This window comes from Phyllostomus hastatus, unplaced genomic scaffold (genome assembly GCF_019186645.2).
Source record: "Phyllostomus hastatus isolate PE091 unplaced genomic scaffold, TTU_PhHast_1.1 phas_contig_148, whole genome shotgun sequence".
In the NCBI taxonomy this organism is placed as follows: Eukaryota; Metazoa; Chordata; class Mammalia; order Chiroptera; family Phyllostomidae; genus Phyllostomus; species Phyllostomus hastatus.
The window spans coordinates 8,268,578-8,289,089 of record NW_025333607.1 but is presented as its reverse complement, the minus strand read 5'-3'; the positions used below and the strand labels follow the sequence as shown (position 1 = coordinate 8,289,089).

Sequence of the window (20,512 nt, the reverse complement as noted above, 5' to 3'; positions counted from 1 at the left end):
TCTGGGAGATGAGCAAGAGCCATTGTTTTCTTCCTGTGTTGATTTCAGGGCATTATTAGCTCCTCCTCCGGAGAGAGAAGTCACTGCTTTGCATATGTTACATTTGTATCCCAGTTTTGTAAAAATCACGGTGACTTGTGCATGGGCTATCATCGGGAACCTCTCTTTGGTGGTGGTCCTTGACCCCTGGGAAGACTCTGGCAAAGTGTCAAGTGAAAAGTTACAAATATTTAAACTAGATATCTCTTATTCAAAGTAATCAACGCCATCAAACACAATACACCCCGCCTGTTGGGATCAACTGTCTCATTTAACTTATTATCTGGCTATATAGCTTTCTCTTTGGTTGATTTATTTGTTTCTTTGTTTAGGTTTTGCATTTGCATTTAAGTACCACACTTCATTATCGGGCAGGTGACTGCCGTTGCCATTTGACTAATATAATTATGCCGTCACTTTCCACAATTAAAACTCAAAACCCAGAATGTTCTGAAAAGTCCTCAAGAAGTGCATGAATCAGAATTTTGGTTGCCGGCATAAGGTTGTCACACCCCGCCTGTCTGTTGTGGGTTCCGCCACAGACAAGCCATCTTTCCTGCTGATGGAGGCTTCCTCTGGTCTGGCTTCTGGCTGCCTTCATCTGCCACCCCCAGTGCTATATTATTAATAACAATAGAAAGGAACTATAATACAGGAACATTAATTAACTGGGTACCCCCAGGTGTCATGCTGGATTTGTTTCTTCCCATTTAATTCCTGTAAACAGGAAGGAGATGAGAAAGCTCACCTGTACCTGACACTGATTACGCATCAGGCAGGATGCTGAGAACTTGATATGTGTTATTATTCGATCTTAAAGAAAAAAGACGGGGGCTTCATGCAGTAGATGGTAGATCAGAAAACTACGAGACAAAACCAGCATGCAAACCCAGACACATTTGCTATCAAAATAAGAAAACTTTCAGACGAATTCAAGGACTCTCTCCGTGAATCTCTCCGTGCAGATGGCAGGTGAGAGCAGGGCGGAGACACGGAGCTGGGGTTCATGCCAATGTGTCAGCTGGGAAGCTGACACTGGGTGCTTGTTAGGGAGGCAGCGGGTGCCCCCTGGTAATGCCAGTTTCCTCTCTTGGTTTGCACCAGCCAGCACGTGCCTCTCTTAAATACCAGGTCCATAGTTTTAGGATCCCTCTGACTTTTGTCTGATTGGCTGCATTTCTGTATATTACCTATTACCGTTGCCAGCCATTAAGGAAAGTGTGGCAAGCAGCTGGGAATCCAATTGGAATTGTTGTCTCTTCTATTATAAAACAGATAGCAAAAGGATGCCAGAGCCCAATATATTTTTAATAGTGCTTTAACTCCAGTTAGGACCATTTCCTGCCATAGCAGAGTTTGCTGCTCTTTCTATACAATCCACTAGAAAAACCAAAAATAAAGCCTCTCCTCAGACCGAATGGAAAAGCACAATTGCCCCGAAGAATTGTCTAAATCTTTTGTAGCTAGTTGACCTATTTGCTTTTTTTCTCCTTTTTAGGTCTTCATTTTCTGTATTATTACTCTTTTTTTGTGTGCAAACATGTTCCTTTTATAAGCCGACTTGAGTTTTGGGGGGAAGGAAGGAAGGGAGGGAGGGAAGGAGGGAGGAAGCAGAAGCTAGAAAGGAGGAAAGAAAAGTAGAGAGTATTTTGGTGAGGCCAATAAGGCTGAGAGTACAGGGTATCATGTAAAAATAGGCCCATTCATTAGTACTAGCCACTTAGCAGAGGCTGGGAAAGCGGAAGTGATTATGTCTCTTCTCCACCGGGAGCCACAGAAAGGCGGGGAAGAGCCTTCCAAGACGCCAGGCCTCCTTCTCTCTTATCAAAGATAACGTAACGTTTTCTATTTCCCATCGAAAGCATGGGTTAGGATTTTCCCCCTCTATATCTGAGTTGAAAAGAGTGCTATTTGTTCTATTTCTGTTACTTTTCATGAAGCTTTCCCTTTCATTACAACTAAGAATGATTGGGAATGCCAGCTACAATAGCTCAAAAGACACGATGCGAGTGCGGATAGAAGCTTTGTGAGCTGAATGCGGCCCTGCTATGACACAAATGCGCCCATGGCTTCCCTTATCGTTTGCTTGCAAACCACAAATAAGGATTACTGCTCTCCCAGTGAAAAAGATGAACGCTTTCCCAGCAAAAAGATCACCCTTTTAAAAATAGTGAGTCTAAGAAACTCAATGCAACATGTAACTTGACTTGTAAATTTTTCAAAGGCTCCCATAAGCGAGGAGGTCTTCGTGTCTAATAAAACAAAAATGGGTGTTCAAGTTTGCAGCTTTATATTGTCATTCAAGTGACTGGGGCCTCTTGAATTACCCAGAATGCCTCCTCCCGCTGTGTTCACTAATGCCTGCGCTCCGAGGCCCATTAGAGTACATTACGTGGGCCATGTGGAGCTCTGACGAACTCATGTCACATGAGGCTCATGCTCAGATCAAGGTCTGTGTCGTTTTCTGTAAATAACTGCTCTTTTGATCTAAACCACATTTTTGGAAGTGGATCTGCCGGGTGTCACTAATACTTTGATTCCTACTGAATGTCCATGGAAAGAGGAAGTTTCAGGTTCAGACCATCCAGGGTTACTTGTGTATTTCAACAAATGTGACATTTAAAAAAATTGTATTTATTGATTTGAGAAAGAAAGAGGGGGGGGCATCAGTTTATGGTTCCACTTACTGATGCATTCATTGGTCCATTCTTTGTGTGCGTCCTGAGTGGGTACCGAATGCACAGCTTCGGTGTTTGTATCAGAATGGTGCTGTAACCAACCTGGCCAGGGTCCACAAACATGCATGTGATTCTTTCTCCTCTGGGTTCACCCACTGAAACATCCATGGTCTGGGGGGCTGTGGGCTTCCCTGTGTGCTCTGGTGGGCCTGCTGCCACTTTTTCTGTGTCCGCGGCTTCACAGGTGACCCGTTCAAGGCCTTCCCAGAATGACCTTCCAGGTCTTCCTTGGGTATTTCCTCAGATGTCCCCTGCAGCTTGGCGGGGTTCAGTAGACCTTGCTTGAGCGTAGATGTCAGATGTCACGTGAAGTACCTTGAAATGTACTTTCTTTTTCTTAAAACATTTTGAATGATTAAAAAATCAGTGTAAATGCACCATAGCTCATTGGGGAAGTATGGGATCGACGATGAGGAGAGTAATAACAAGCACTCCTAGAAACCGCTGTCAGGTCGTCCCAGCCGAAACAGCAGCATGTCCGCCCAATCTTGTGTGAAGGTGTGAGCTCTCGGCTTTATTATTATTGGCTTGTGGCCCACTTAATATCTTCCCCTCCTCCTACCAGGTAGTTTTTCTGGGCCTCTCATGAACAGTCCCATGTGCTCCTCCATCCCTGCCTGTCTGTGGTGCCCAATCCTCGACACAGCCTCCACTGTCTCTTTAAGATGCACCAGCGAGATGACCCTGTGCTACCACCCACCGCTGTGGCTGTAGCCCAGGGCACCACTCATTCTGGGAGGGTGCCAAGCCTGAACCTTCCCATCGGCTTCCCCTTTCATCTCCCACAGTAACTGTTCACAGCACAGTTTTGAGCCTCAGGGACAGTGGTGGGAGAACACTTCACAGAGGGTAACGGTCACCCCCTTCACAATCCAGATCTGTTCTCGAGTCCTTTGGCCTCCGCTTTCCTGTTTCCTGTCATTTGGGTCAGGGGCCCACATCCCCAACACCGGGATTCCTCCAGGTGTGTTCAGAGTGTGGGCTCAGCTCACTCATGGAGAAAAGGGTAACATTTTCCTTCTTCCTACTCTTCTTCACTGTTTCCGAATTCTTATATCTGACTCTTTTAGGATCGACCTCTGCCAGGGACTTGTTGACCTAACACCATCCCTGTTGACAGGGTGTAGACCGTCCCTCCACTGTCACATGGTGGTCTGACCTCAGGACTTTCCCAGAGTCCTGAGGCACATATTTATTGGAACGTAAGCTTTGTAAGCAGGAGGACTTGGTCGTGGCCTTCGCTTGGTCTATGGCTTCTTTCGTGTGCCTGGTATATATAGGTGTGCAATGAATATTATTGAATTGAATATACTTAACATGGAAAATATTCACTTAAAATAGACTGTCTGCATCTTTGCCGTTTCACTTAATGTTATATAAGGTACACCTCCACAGGTGAGAAGTCCCACCCAGGTCCCCATGACCTTCCATGACACAGAGTGTGTTCCGTCGTAGGACAGAAGGTGAAACTTTCCAGGGTTGCTAATCCATAGGTTTCAATTAATTTATTTTTCTCTAAGTAAAGGCAATAATAGATGTTATTCAGCTGCAGAAAAAAAATGCCCCAAATGTTCTGAAACAGCCTAAGAAATTTACTTTGGTTCCATGGAAAAATGAGTTTATGAGCAAACAGAAGCTCCTGTTAGGAACAAAACATGATTTATTGGTTGAAATATTGCAGCGCTCTGGAAAACTAGCAAAGGCATAGCAAGGGCATAACAAGAATCTCATAAACACCATAAAGAGACAAATTCATCATTTGGAAATTTATCTCTATGCCCAAAATAATATCACATTAAGTGAAATAACAGCTTGAGGTTATGCTTTTTTTTGAGAGAGAGATTTTTAACAATTTTAAAAGCATCCGGATACCCTGTAGACATGCTATCTTTTCTCACGTGAGTCCAGGCCAGCCCACTTACTTCCAGCTCAGCGAAGTAGAAGTTGTAGACATTTCTTAAAGTTTAAAGAAAGTGAATAGGTCAGCTTTTCCAGAATGACAGGTTTGTGTGGGTGAACTGTGGGAGGTAAGACCAAGATGGTGGATGTCTGGCTCACGCAAAGCCCCACGTGGTCTGGAGTGCAGTGAACAGCCATGATAGAAGGAGACCGTCTTGTTCTGCCGCAGTAGGTCAGTTTGTGGTGCCTTGCCTTTTTATGAACTTAATGCCTGCCAGCTCTCAACCAGGCTTCCAAATTTGACGAATATGTGTCATTTACTAACAGATGTGCTATGGCAGCCTAATGCATGGTTGGTCACTGATGCAGTACCATAAACAGGACAAAACTGTTGAAAGTATGACTTTTTTGTTTTATCCTCACCTGAGGACATGCTTATTGATTTCTAGAGAAATGGGAAAGAGAGGGGGAGAAAAGCATCAGTTGGTTGCCTCTTGTATGTGCCCCCTCCAGGAACCGTACCCGCAACCTAGGTATGGTGCCCTGACTGGGAATCGAACCCAAAACCTTTTGGTTTGCAAGGCAGTGTCCAACCAACTGAGCCACACTGGCCAGTGCAGGAAGACTTTTTAATCCAATACCTTAACTTGCCTTTATCATGCCCACACTGTCCCACCAAGCCCTCTACCAGAGAAACGGGGGCAAGCAGTCGATCATCAGTGCCTGGCCGCTGCGTGCTTGCCGTGCCTGTGATCATTATCCACCTGCGCCTCCTGCCCCTCTGTCTCGTGCTCACTCACTCAGAGGACATTTTCGGAACGTGGCTGGCAGGGGCTGTGTTTGCTGGTGGGGCAGAAGTGAGGCACCTGTCAGCAAACAGTGGGTCTCAGACGCCCGGTATCACAGGGAAAAGGCGCAAGCACACAGGCAGTGCTGTGAACAGTTTCAAAATAAACGACAGCACAGAAATGCAGTTATTGCTCAGACTGTGCCGTACAAACGATGCAGAATTCTCTCGGCGCCTTAAAGAAGACCTCCGTGGGATGGGGTGTTCTGTGAGCAGTGGCAGCAGGGGCCTGGGAGAGAGTTCATTGAGAAGCACAGACATTCTGAAAGAGTTAGGAAATAAACATGTGAGAATAATAAAACAGGGCTGACCCAGTTTTTCAGAGATGCAAAGGTGAGGGAATAATGTAATGCGTTAGCATGTTCAGCCCCGCAGTATATTATCTGAGGGTGAGTCCCTGGACGTTCAGGGGGAGGACACAGCCACGTTTTAGACCACACCCGAGACACAAGGCCACGGGAACGTTGTTGAAAGTCAGTGGGGTGTCAGGGAATGCAAAGGGCTGTCTTTTTTCTGAGAACTCTTTAGAAACAGGTTCAATGTTTCCTCATCTCTGAGGATCAAGTGGTAAATAAAGAGATCTTTTTGTCTTGGGTTAAAGTGAAATGCCCTCTATGGTCCATTGTAAATTGTCTGAACACTCTCCCTGCCATGTGATGAGCTAATGAAATAGTAACAAGAGAAACCAAGTTTGCAGGCAGGGCCATTCATGCATTTAGTACACGTTTAATGTGCGCACAAGGCGTGCCCGCTCCAACCTCAGGGGCGCGGTGGTGACTGATGTACTCACGGCCCCCCTGCTCTCAGGCGACACAGACATGGAAGAAATCGTTACATCCACAGCAGAACCCTCAGCCGCTCCAACTCAGACATGTGCTCAGCTCCTCTCCACTTGTCTTTCCAATGGATCCACCAGGAGAGCATGGTCTGCCTTGGGCAGTCTCACTGTGTTTCTGTCTCAACCTGAGGTTGCAAATGTGCTCCTGGAAATCACTCGGTGCCGTAGACTATCGCCACCAACAGGCCATGATTTCAACCTCTGTGAGTCTGTTTCTATTTCATTTGTTTGTTTTGATCTTTAGATTCTACATGCACACAAAACATACGGTGTTTCTCTTTCTCTGTCTGACTTATTTCACTTAGCGTAATACCCCCTAGGTCCATCCACACTGTCGCAAATGGCAGGACTCAATTCTTTTTTACGGTGGAGTAATATTTCATTGTGTGTATATATGTACCACGTTGTCTTATCTGTTCAGCTGTTGATGGGCATTTGGGTTGCTTCTATATCTTGGCTGCTGTAAATAATGCTGCCATATACTGATGGCTGTGAGAGGGGAGGGGTGGGGGCTGGGTGTAAAAGGAAAAGGGATTAAGAAGTACAAATGGGCAACTACAAAATAGCCACAGGGAGTTACAAAATAGCCATGGGAACATAGAGTACAGCATAAGAAATATTGTCAATAATGTTGTAACAACTATGCAGGGTGCCAGGTGGGCACTTGAAATATTGGGGGACCACTTTGGAAAGTAGTCCAAGCACTATGCTGTGCACCTCAAACTAATGTAAAATCCTGTTGAGTGTTCACTGTAATTGACAAATTAAAAAAACAAATAAACATGTCATGATGTCTAATCCCCATCAGGCCTTCAAGAGTGTCTGGCGATGTTTTCCTCTTATTCACAGTCATATTCCTTATTCACGTATTCAGTGGGAGTGATTATTCAAAGCCTTCTTCGTTTCCATCAAGTCTTACATCAGGCTCTTTCTCTACCATCCTCAGCAGCAGGCCACAGCTTTTCCAAAAAAAATAAACCGATCAATCAAAGAGGAAATTTCTCAATTTGCTTAATTTTTTTGCCTCCCCAAAATACAGCAGTACCTACACTCATTCCTGCCTCCCTTCCACCTGTGTCAGGCTTGCTGATGTTCATTATCCCCCCTCGTCACACAGCTGCAGGGTTCTCGTTGCCCTTTGTATATTTTTTCTGTCACGACCTACCGTATCTGCATTGGTTTTTTTTTTCACCACAATGATCTCCCGTCATAAAACAATTCAATGTCCATCCCTGGCCCACTCCGTTTTCTTGCATCTCTGTGTTTACAAACTCAGCTGTACATCCTGTCTCTGATTTCCCTCTCTTCTCATTTATTTCTCAGTTCACTGGAATCGTGCTTGTCTCCACCCATTGTAAACTGAAACTGTATTTACTCTGGTCAGTAATATTCTGCTCGTTGCTGAATTCGGCTGTCACTGCTCAGACCTTAATTCGACTTCATTGCAGCATTTTTCATCTCTTCTTGTCTTCGACTGCTCCACTCCCTGATTTGCACCATAATTTCAACTTAGTACCCTTCACAGAGCTCTCTTTATTGCCTCTTAACTGTCAGGGTTTTGAGACCGAAACATGGGCTTTCTTATTTACTGACCTTATGAAGTTCATGTACTGCTTGCTTTATTCTCTTCACCAGTGGTGTGGCAACTGCTGACAAGTACACGTCCTGAATCCCTTCTGAGCTCCTGACCTATAAATAGGACTGTCTAGTGGAGATCCCCACTTGCATTTTCCACAGGCATCTCATATATTCAACGAACCCATAACTGTCCTTTCTTGCTTTATCCCCAAGTCTCTAAAGACTTTCCCTCCTAAATGTCTATCAGATCCGCCCACTCATCTCCACCCCTGTTGCTGTCTCCTCCTACTGGGTGCAGCCGCATCTCTCCAGGAACTACCAGGGTCTTGCAACTCAGAGCTGTGCTTCTTCCCTCGTCCCACAACCGAATATCCATTTCACTGCATCTAGGATGATCTATCCAAAAATCAGATCTAAGCACGTACCTTCTAACTTTCAAGAACTTTAATAGATTCCCCCATTGTACTTGGGATAAAATTCAAACTTATTAGCTTGAGTGCAAAACCTCGATGTAGCCATTTTATCATGGCATCTGTTGCTCGGATCACACATGTTTATCCCACACTGTTCTTCCAGCCACCGGCCTGCCGCCTGTGTGTTAAGTGACATTGCATTCCGGAACTCAAGCATTCTCAAGAGCTGCTTTCTTTTCTTGGAACCTCCTTTTTGCTTCATAGCTCCTGTTTTCTATTTAGGGCTTGAATTACACACCAACTCCTCCAGGGAAGGTTTCTGAGTTCCCAAGATGAGACTGGACGTCCATTTAATGTGTCCCAGAATACACTCTGCTGACCCCACTGAAATTCTCTCATTACACGGTGTGGCAGAGTGACCATTGCTTTGCCTAATTGGACTATTATTAAACAGAGCAGGTACTTCCTAAGGACAGGGCTGGCTTCTTGCTTAGTACTTTTCCCAGTGTGCTGATTAAGGGAATGAATGAGTTGTGCATTTGGTAATAAAAGCTTTGATATTCTACGAGCCTGACAAAGAAGAAAGGCTATAGAAAGGGTAAAGGAAAAACGGGAGTCATAGCAAAGACAGATTCAGGAGACTTCCCGGAAGTAGAGATGGGGGGGAGAGGCAGGGGAGGAGAGTTCGGGAGCCAGCGGGAAAGACAGAGAGAGTTCCAGAGGAGAGACCCCTCAGTAGCTTGTTAAGGGAGGAAGAGTGAAGGAGTGTGTGTGGGGGGAGCAGGGAGCTGCAGGACTTTTGTGCACAGAAGCCGCTGCAACCCCTTAACAGCATATTCAGTAGGGGTTGTGGTGCAGGAGACAGAGTCCAGGTGGGTAAGGAAGGGGTTGGAAGTAAGAAGTGGGGGACACTCATGAATAATACGACTTTTTATGAGGATTGATCTCCCACAGAAGGGGAGAAAATTGTAATAGGGTAGTAGTACTCGGAAAAGTAACAAAAATAAATGTACTGGCACCCCAGCAGTTTGAACAGTTTTTATTATAAGTGAAGATACACATTGGCATAATAATATTAAATTTGTAAAGGCCCCACTTAAAGATGAAATTAACTCCTGATCTGTCATAGATTTTTTTTAGCATGTTATTCACCCATACGGTGCGTCCATCCTGGCACCTGCGTACTGATACCACCGCTGTATCCAAAGGAAGGGAAGGAGGAGGTGGCAGAGGCGATGGAAAAAGGAAGCAACATATTGATGTGAAACTTCCATTTCTCTGATATAGTACGCTCCCCAACCATTGCATGATAGGGCACTAAAAGAAATAATGGCTTTTAAAATTCCTTCATAATAATATTTTCCTAGGAACGCTGCTCTCTTTTCATTCAAATTGCTACATTTACATATCCTACTTTACATATCATCTTTACTGTTACCACTAGTCAACAAAAATTGGATAATTTAAAAAATTAGTTATTTGAATAAAAATGTATGGAGTCAGTCCATTGTCATTCATAGCTTTTGAGTTTTTTAGCCCAATTTCAAAATTTCTGTTAACAGTGAAATTTATATTCTGGACATGCTAAAATATTAATATAATTAAAATGGGTTCTCTTATTCAACAGACCTTGATTTCATAACTGCACTTCCTATGCCATTTCGGTCAGAGATGTTTGCGCTTAAACTAAAATTCATTGGCAACATGTTTTTCACGTGAATGAAAGCTGCTTGCCTTGTTTCGGCCTAGGCAGGTCCATTCAGAATTTGGTTCGGTTCGTCTCCTCTAAAACTGCTGGGCAAGTTCCATCTCGCTGCTCGGAAATGCAGCGTTGCTTCCCCTGGACGAAGTTAAGGGACTGCGCGTTGGTTCATTTCTGTCACCCTCCATGAGTCTTATCTCAAGTGCCATTAATTCGCTGAGCTTTTCACTTGACATTTTTAAGTCAGCTTCCAAGATGTTTGGAAGAAAAATAAATTGATGTCTCAGCCATTTTCTATTCCAGATGTATGGGGCTGGCCAAAAAGTCGGTGTGGTTTTTTCCATAACATAAAAGACACATTTTTCCTTTTCCCCAGGAATTTGATTGATTTGGGTGTTTCTGTATTCCGGAGCAGATTCAGGATCTGCACACCAGGGACCCCCGTCTGAGCCCCTGGAAGATGTTAAGTAGCGTGGAGGTGGAAGTGTTTTGCGTGACCTGGAAGCTCAGGTCGACGCCAGCTAGTACTTTACCCTTTGCCTTTGCTACTAGACTGAGTGCCACTGAGCATGCTCTTTCCCATGTATCGGCTGGCTGATGATAACTCATCGCTAGGGCATTTTCACGTGGCGGGCCTTACTTGAAGTGCCCTGCCCATATTATCTCAATAGATCCTCACAGCAAGCCTTTGGCATCAATATTTTATTCTCCCTGTTTCACAGCTGAGGACACAGGCCCAGGCCACACAGCTAGCAAATGAGGGAGTCAGGACTCGAACCCCAGCTGTGGCCTCCCACCACCTAGCTGCCTTACCTCCCTGCTCTGCTCCTTCATTTGGAAATATTCCTGACTTGTATTCATTACCTAGGGCAGTCCTCAAAGTTGGTTTAAATTATGTTCTAATTCCTTGCTAATACAATCTATTATATATTATCTATTTTTATATCACCAAACTGTTCACCTCTGTATCCTGACTTGTGATAGCTGAAAAGCAGGTGGTACTTGATTTTTCTGTGTGGAAATGATGCTAAAAATAAGAGAAAAGGGAAAAGAGGCTTACCTCAGAAATTTCTAAATATAGTAATATTTCAATTTCAATTTGGCCTTGTTGGAGAATAAAATGTTCTGCGTGTGTGATTTTTCCACACGACTTACCTTTTTAAATGCCAGTTCTTAAGAAAGCATATCTCAAGTATTTCTAAAATGACCGCTTTCCCATCTTCTTAAACTGAAAATAACAAGTTCAACGAGTCTCTCCTTTATGACTCAGAATCCTCATGATGAATGCCTATTTCCCTATGTCATAACTTACCTCTGTCTACTTTTCAGCTTTTCTCTTTCCTTGGTACCTTATTCTTAGCTACCATTTTTTCCCATTTTGAGTCGATTTCCTCCTGAAATACTTCCCACCATACAATATGCTGCATGCTGATAATGAAACAGTCACATTTGTTCATACAAACACATAAAATAAGAGTAAGGAACTCATTACAGGAATAAAAACATAGGATTTAGTGATATTTTAAAAATCCCAGCTTCTTGACTCCAAAGCATTTTTCCATCCCTTCAAATTTATGACCTGTCTTTGGAAGGGACAGAAGGTGCCAGGGCGGGACCTCAGAACAAGAAAAATATCACTGAGTTTTGAAAATATTTTGTAAATATAGAACTGAATATATAAATGTGTACTTGTGTGTGTGGAAATATAGAACTGAATAACATAGGCCTCTTTCATAACATGGTTTTAATCCTTTTAACTTTCTGAAGCAGTGGTCCAAAGACAAATTATGTTACATAGATTTTTTTTTTTTGCTTTTAAAGGATTTTGATAATCCTATTGCTTTAGGGTTAAAGCAACATGATGAACACATCAGACTTAACAAACCTACGTTAGTCACACCGTAGCAATTGTTTGGAAATGGACTTTTATTTCTCAGCTGCTTTGCGGCCGGACTATCCAAATGAAAAATAAACTGAAGTCCTCTGATAGGGTTGTCACTGAAGTTTATTTAGCTGTGCGGGTGACGTGAATGACACAAGTACAGGAAGATTAATTAGTGATCATTTTGCCGAGAAGCATAATGTCGAGGAGCCATCTGGCGTGCCGTTATTGGGAGGGAGATCTCGAAGGATTACTCATTAAACTTTCAACATTGTGTTCCAAGACTGCCAGTGGCCCTCCAGATTCTTATTAGATTGAGACTGTGCTGAGACTCCGGAGTAGCTGGACCGTGGGGAAATGTAGCTTCTTCACATGTGTCATAGACCACAAACAAGTCAACCTTCAGAGCTCTGCCTGGGGCCCACCACAATTCCCCCCAGTGGCATTTATGCCGTTTACATTACTACTACCTTTCCCATAATCAAATACCTATAATGGCTCCACCTCAAAAGCTTCTACAATTACTTTGAAAACAAGATTTTAAATATTTGCATCATCTTGGAAGAGCTGAGCAAGCTCCTCACGATTATACCTAAAATAACTCTCTTAGTATTTTTCACGCAGTGCTATATGTTTTATATTCTTTCCGTGTCATTTATTCATAAGTTTACTTAGTCACCCATTCAGCAAATACGGATTCATTAGCTACTTTTGCTATGGCTATGCTAAGCTTATAGTCGTAAATGGAGCAGAAAATTTACTGTAACTCCCTGAGTTTTCATCTCAGAATTTATCTGTCCCTAGAGTCCCTGTGACAACATGTAACTTCAATAATCTCAGTCTCTTTGGGCTACTGTTTAATCAATGGCCTCGGTATCATTTTCTAGTCTCCGTTAGAAGTTCAGTCCTGTGACATTCTGAGTTAAATGGTTTGATTTGAACTCTGCCTCTGAAATATATGTGAGCCATGTAGAAACTAAATTTTGGTGCTATTGATACCCCCACAAATATATATCTACTGAGTTCTAGGCATTTTGCACATTGATCAAAATCAATTTTTTTTATTAATAAAACAGTGGAGCATGAATGTGTCTTGGTGGGGCAGTGAAGTGAGAATTTATGTCATTACATGAAACAAAAATAGAATGTTGCCTATTCAAAAAAATGGAGGCAGACGTTACTAGTGGTGCGTTATTATTCTTAACAGCAGACATGTATGCAGGTCTAGTTATGGTAGGGCCACCTGCAGAGAACCCCCATCATGCACCTCGCCCTGGAGGACAGGTGTGATCGACCGTAGTCAGTATCTCACAGATGCCCAGGTAATATTTGTCTTTGCTTCTCTACATTTACTTTCACTACCTTTTTCTAATCTTCATCAGCACTTTGTCATTCAACTGTGTTTTGTTACTTTTGGCTTTTAGCCACACTCTTCCCTGTGCATTAGTCACCGCGCACCTTTCTCAGCATCTCACTTTTCCTTTCTCACACGTGTGCTCTGCAAACTTCCTCATGTGCTGGAGCTCCATTTTTCTCCCTGGAAAATAGTGATAGCAATGTTTTCCTAGGCTGCAGACTTCTGGGAATAAAAAACAAATAAAGATGGCTGAGACAAGCTAGGTGGGCCACCTGATTTTGAATTCCTGAAGTGGATAGAATGCATTGTTTTGCCCATGGCTCCCTGACAGAAGCGTCCAGGGTCTCTGACCAAGTTCAAGGCTACAAGTACCTGCTCACCCCTATGGGCCAGCAATCCTCAAAGATCCTCTTGCCATTTTAATTTTATAGATAATCCTATAGAAAAGAGATGCCAAAGGCTGTTGCTCTTTAGGACGGCCAGCTTCCCTCACTCAGCCCGACTGAAGGCAAATTTATGGAAGTGGATTCCCTGAAAGAACTTTGGCAAACAGCAAAAGTCATTCCGTATGTAAATATGAAGCACAGGAGCTACCATCTGTTGAGCACCCACTACGTACAAGGCCCCATTCCAACTTCTTCACACAGATTCTTACTTGATTCTCATACCAACCCTGCAGGGCAGCTTTGTGAACCTTTCACAGATGGGAGAGGCATGGAAAGTTGAAGTAACTAAAGTTAGTGGGTTTCTCAGACCCAGGTGGTTTTGTTCTTCCCACAGCATCATACTAGCTCTAGAGTCTTAATAAGATTCATAGCATATGTTAGTATGTCGTTGTAGGCAACACAAGTTGTGAGAAGGCATTGACTTTGAATTAGAAGGGTGTGGAAATAGTGAATATATATTCACTATATACAATTTTTTATACTTACACACACACACACACACACACACACACACACACACACAATGAAAAATGCTCCTCTGTAGAAAAAGACCATTCTGTGCCGGGAGGGGCTTGAGGGAGAGTGTGGAGAAGGTGACGGGGTGGTTGCCTCATAACGTCTTCCAGGGACATGGGGATGAGGATGGTGGACAGTTGTCCTTTGTTACTGACAAGAACAAAGCCGTGAAAGGCTGGAGGTAGAAGTTACCAATGCAGATGTTTGCAAGACATTAGATAACTATGAAAGGGAACATCACAATTACCCATAACAGATAAAATTTAATAATTTTTTATTAGCCAATATGAGCGTGGAGGGGGAGGGATAGAAGGGGATTCTTATGCTTAGCTTAGTGGCTTGGTGGTTTAATTCTGCTGGAGGGCTAAGCTCCCATCCTCGATGACTGGAGACACAGATAGATTCTCTTAGTTCTGAAATGACTATGAAAATCCTAAAGAACAATTTTAGCTACTTGTCTAAGAAACAAAATAATCTGTAAATAAGTTGTATATACAGACAACACCAACATAAAGAAATATGACTAGTTTTATATGTGTATATGCTTACATTAGAATAAAAAACAATTTTGCACAGTTTTGTATTTTCTAAACTTCAAGTTAGTGAACGTGTATTGTCACTGCCCAAGTGCAGAGGTGACTCTTTTAATCAAACTTTATTAATCCTTTGTTGGGAGAAATTGTTGGCCGCTGCTGACGGAGTATGACAGTTAGACTATTGTGTTGTAGCTACTGCCCGGCCTTTTGGGGAAATATAATGTTTTATTGTCAAATAAGCCTCCTCCTAGTCTACTTCTTGAATACTGTATACAGAACAGTAAAAGCTAAAACGTTTGGGCAGTCTCAGGACTGTAAGGCTCACTTATTGAAGCATAAATGGTTCTCGATGCCTTTACAGTCCCCGTGAGCACCCCATAGTAATGATCCAGGAGAAGAACCACTGACAACATTTGATATTTATGATACAGGCCAGGGAGTGATGGGAAGGGGAAGGCTTTTAAAGTTCACTGTGCTGTGTAAATGCCAGATGGAATTGTTTATGAAGGTGTGGACAAACATGAACATACAGCAAAATATGTCCCATCTAGAAAGTGAAAGGGGTCAGGTTCTGTGATTTCAGAATGATAAATAATCTTTTAGTTTCGGTGTCCCATAGCTTTACGTTTTCTGGGCTGGTCATCACAGGGGGCAGTTGGTCCCTGCACTACCACTACCAGCAGCCTGAGCCGTCTTAGACCCTTGTGTAAAAGCTGAACAAAGAAGAATAAGAACAATGCATGGTCTTTGGGGGTGCGATAACGTGCTCCAAAGGCAACATGTGAACGACCCGACACTTTGGTAAATCGATCATTTAAAAAAGGTTTTCCTGTTTTCTTGTTTGTTCTCCTGAAACAGTGGAGGCGCTCCACCTGGGGACCCTGATGGCTGCTCACGGCTACTTCTTTCCCATCTCCGACCACGTCCTCACACTCAAGGACGACGGCACCTTTTACCGGTTCCAAGTAAGTTTAGTGGAAATATTCTTTAACAGTAAAATAGGCATCTGTATTTTGTTGGTGAGTTCTTTTTCCAGAAAATTTGAAAATTGCAGTGTTTCATTTAGGCTGGTTAAAAACTAGTGGTTAAATTTAAGACGTAAGGACAATAAACAAAGGAAGACGGAGAGTGCTTAGTTAAGACCACGTGTGGGAGCTGAATTCTATGATGACTCAAGTTATACTGTATAGAAAAAAGGCTTGAATCACTTAATGCAATTCAGGAAGCTAGGAGAGTTACCTTTAAGTTACATTTGAGCTACTCAATTTTTGCCCCTGTGTGTGGTCCAGAATCACCTTCAGTCCAAGCCAACATTCATAGCATGTTTGAAGCTCCAGGATAGGATTTAGCTAATCACACAAACCATCCACGTGTGGGTGCCTGAGGCCCTTCTGCGGGTCTGTGAAGACTCATCTGCATGATGCTTTACGTGTCTACTACACTCATCTGAGATAAGAGGACACCACAGATAATTGGTGAAATGGACAAGAGTCCTTCCAGGTCATTTTTCTAATGAGACAGACTGGCTGCCATTGTGTCAGGAAATGATTGTGGACTCTGATTTCAGTCACTGAGCATGCTTTTGATCTTGAGTTTGCAATGATTTATCTGGAGTGTATGCTACATTTCGTTAGACATTATGATTCACGAATGACTGACTGGTAAATTCTAGCCTATTAAAATTAGAGCAGCTGTATTCAAACTCTAGCTTAATTCTTAGAGGTGTTTTTAGAGGATTCCCCCCACTGTCCAGACATTAGAGTATTCTTCTCACTTGTTCTGAATATTATTAGATGTTCTGCATCGAAAACAACAGCTAAATAGTCGTTTGGGTGCCTAAGAACTTGCTTGGGAAAACTGAGAACAAAGAGAGAAGATGTTTTCAAAAATTGTTCTCTGAGATCATCGTCCACGTTAGAACTCCTACCCCTTCCTCTGACTCTTTTATCCTAGGCAAGTCACCACGGGACACTTGCCCTGAGCTATTAGGAGGTAAAGCAATCTCCTAAAATTGTGATATTGACTTGTGTATTCAATCAATGTAAGTTAGTTAAATTACTTAATTGTAAAAGTCTTTACAATTATGGAGTTTTATCTTTTATATAGTTAAAGTCATGGTAGCTTAAAACAGCTTATTAAGTTAGAGCAACTTGGGTTCCTAAGGTTAACATTTTAATCAAGAAAAATTATTGGTGATTAGCCAATTATTCTTGTGTTATTAACACTTTTAGATTTTTAAAGGAGTTATTTTTTATTGCAAGATGGCATTTTCTATATATTATTTTCTTATAAAGTTTTACTTTAAGTAAACTTTACTGAACTTCCTAATAAAACTCTCACAATTCTGAATGAAAGGGTTCTGAGTTTGTATTTTTAGTAAACATATAAACTCTTCTCTATCTTCACAATGTTACAAGTAAAATCATACACGTGTGAAAGAACATATCTATGAGGGAAGCATTGAATATAGTCTTTCTCTTGAGAGTTATCTAATTCAAAACTCATTTTTAAAACAAACTAGTTCAGACATGGCCCAAAGCTAGTGATGATGGCTTTACTTAGCATAACTTGCAGATTTTAACTACAAACTTGAGCATAAATTACTAATTTCTCAGCCTAAAATTAGTGGGCAAAGTTTAAATGTCTTGGTCTCTTGGATTGAAAATGAGCAAAGGTGGTAATGAATCATCATTCTTTCTGGAGAAAAAGAGAGACTATTTTTAAGGGACTTTAAAACTAAACAAAGGAATGGGTACAATTGATAAATGAATTACATTACTGCTAGGTATAGGCAGGTCGCCAAGTTTAGTGTGTCTACACAGATAACAGATAATCTCTTCAATTACACTAATTATGTTAAATATTAAGTGGTAACTATTTGAATGACCCACCCACACTTGAAATGGGATCTAAATATTACATATTTGTAAGTCTAATACTAATAGACTCTTAAAACCAAGATTTAAAAAACAAAACAGACAGAAAACTCAGGAAATGCTGAATTCTTGCTAAAATATCCACCAAGGCGTTCATCAGTCTATATTTAAACAGCTCTAATAACAGAACGCACGTTATTGTTTAAGGTGTTTACTTCAATTTTTGGTTGGTTCCAAGAAGCAGAAAGTTTTTTTTATTATTATTACATTGAACTGGAATTCAACTCCTTGGAAGGATTTTAAAAATCATGAATTAGAATGGAAAACTTGTAACGTGTTTACAACCCTTGCAGTGGATGATTGAGATTCTAACCCTCATTAGGAATCTGAAAAAGCTTCAGGGCATGAGTCTGAAACAAACAGAACTCTTAATTTAATTTCATCGGCATGCAGCAGTATGTAAATTTATCTCAATGTTCAGTTCATTTTTAATCATGTGATTTTGTATTAGTGTAAACTTGCAATTATCCTTTCTTAGCTAATTGGAACTGAGACCTGACATGATTTTCCACGTCCCTTTTATAACTTTTATCATGTTCATATATGTGCCAAAGATGATTAAGAAACGGCTGCACAGTTTTGGATCAGTTTTATTGCTGTTGAAGAAGCCAACACTCATACATTAAAATGTCCCAAAGTCTAAGCAAACGGTAAAATATGTTTTTAAATTCCAGCAAACTACAAGGGTTTGCTATCTATTAAATTGCTTTTCACTATAAATAAAAATAGTTTTCCCTAGAAAAAAATTGTACAATCTTAGTGAAAAATGTTCATGTTATGCCATTTCCACATACTAGTACAGAGTACAGTGCTTTCATTCTTTTCTTTTTAAATTCAGGAAATTCTCACTAAATAATAAAATAATAAAGAAAAATAATAAGAATGCAGCAAGAATGTCTTGTGGTTTGAAGGGAAAAAAGTGTATATCTGACCAATGTGACTGGAATGGGTATTTTTTTAAAGATTTTATTCACTTATTTTTTAGAGAGGGAAGGGAGGGAGAAAGAGAGAGAGAGAAACATCAATGTGTGGTTGCTGGGGGTCATGGCCTGCAACCCAGGCATGTACCCTGATTGGGTATCGAACCTGCGACACTTTGGTTCACAGCCCGCGCTCAATCCACTGAGCTACGCCAGCCAGGGGTAGAATGGATATTTTTAAAGCTAGATAAATAGGTATGTGTGTGTACACACACCCCCTCCCAAAATAAACAAGCAACCCAAAGGGAATAATGTACTCTACGAGAAGTACCGGAAAAACTAGCAGTCCCCATGAGAGCAAGGTTCTAATTACTTTGCTCCCCAATGGCTCCCCTAGAATCTTTACCCAAATTTATTTCTAAGAAATCAGATCCTCAAAGATTCGTCTCCCACAGAGTCAAACGGGACTCGGGTGAGGAGGGGGCCCATGTAAAGCCTCCATATCCTCGTGTCTAATGGTTCAGCCCTTTTCCTCCTAAATTTGTGCTGCTATTTGTTTCACGTATACAAAACTAATATTCATAGCTTTCTCCGTAATCCTGCAGCAACTGCCAAGAACCAAAGAGTGGAGAGGACATCCCTGGGAGTCCTGACCAGCTTGGCATGCTCCCCCAAAACAGGCCATTCTCCCCATGATCCTTGGTCCCTTCTCGAGAACCCCTCTTCTAGAAAGTAGAATTATCGAATAGGTAATCAGAGATTACCCACATGTGCTCATGACACATGGATAGTTAATATAACTGACTAAAAAAAATGTGACTCCACAGGGCTGATGGCTACAGTCATTGTCCCTTTGGGTCCTAGAGTCACTGCCCTCTGAGAAAACAGAAGTTGCATAGACAGACGACGGTCCTTGAACGCTCTCAAGGCCCGGAGCCCAGCGTGTCCAGCCAGCGGAGATAGAAAATACAAAATGTTCACGATGACAATAGCATTTTCCCGATCAGACACTTCCTTTGTACTTTCGTCCGTCAGTTTCTGAAATTTCACAGGATCCTGTTTCTGTCTGTTACCAATCACACCAATCGACCAAGACACTATTAGTTTAAAAAGTAATCTCTGGTTTGTGCAGTTTAAAAACGTAGGGCAAGAAGTGCCTTTACTGAGAAATATTTTTAAAGTGAGAGGGGGAATTTGTTTTATTCCAGTTGGGTAAACTTAAGAGCTGCGGTATATCATTAATAGAGCCAGGCAAATGATTGCTAGACCTCAGGGAAAGAACTTGACTCAGGGATGAGCTTTTGGACCTATTCACAGCCATGTCGAGATACACTAACCATCGAAAACAACTTGTTATATTTAAACATGTCTTATCCTGAATCTTACTGAAAATAATATTCTGCTCGCAGCCTTTGTGGATTCAAAATGTTGCTGGAATAATGCAATCAGACTTTTAACCTTTAAATGGCAGTGCACATCAAATTGCCGCAAATGTAGGGCATTTGAGGTACCTGCTGGTGCTGCAGATATTTAGGGGCTGAACATATTGCTCAGAACACATATTGCTCAGAAAAGTAAATGTAGAGAAAACACCCTTGCATGCCTCTCTGGGTTCCTCTTCTGGATTTCAAACGTACCTTTGGTGAACTAGTCTACATATAAGCACATATTGCTACAGATTGCTACAAAGAAGCACAGCTCATAAACCCTTCACTGTTTGTGTCTAACCTTCGTTCCGCTTCTTTTCATTCCACAGACGCCCTATTTTTGGCCATCAAATTGTTGGGAGCCAGAAAACACAGACTACGGTCAGTGCAATATCTCACCTTATTTTCCGCAGCCAGTATGGCTGGATGAACGTGTGC

The 20,512-nt window shown here is 42.0% G+C and overlaps 1 protein-coding gene across 4 annotated transcripts in view; it reads left to right on the top strand.

Annotated features, from left to right (window-relative positions):
* RGS7 (regulator of G protein signaling 7) overlaps positions 1-20,512 on the top strand; it is a 304,285-nt gene that overhangs the window by 215,730 nt on the left and 68,043 nt on the right. For all 4 annotated transcript variants that reach the window (XM_045860385.1, XM_045860383.1, XM_045860368.1 and 1 more), the window contains 2 exons: positions 15,650-15,756; positions 20,404-20,455. In XM_045860385.1, the coding sequence (XP_045716341.1) occupies positions 15,650-15,756; positions 20,404-20,455 (159 nt within the window). The remainder of the gene's footprint in view (positions 1-15,649; positions 15,757-20,403; positions 20,456-20,512) is intronic.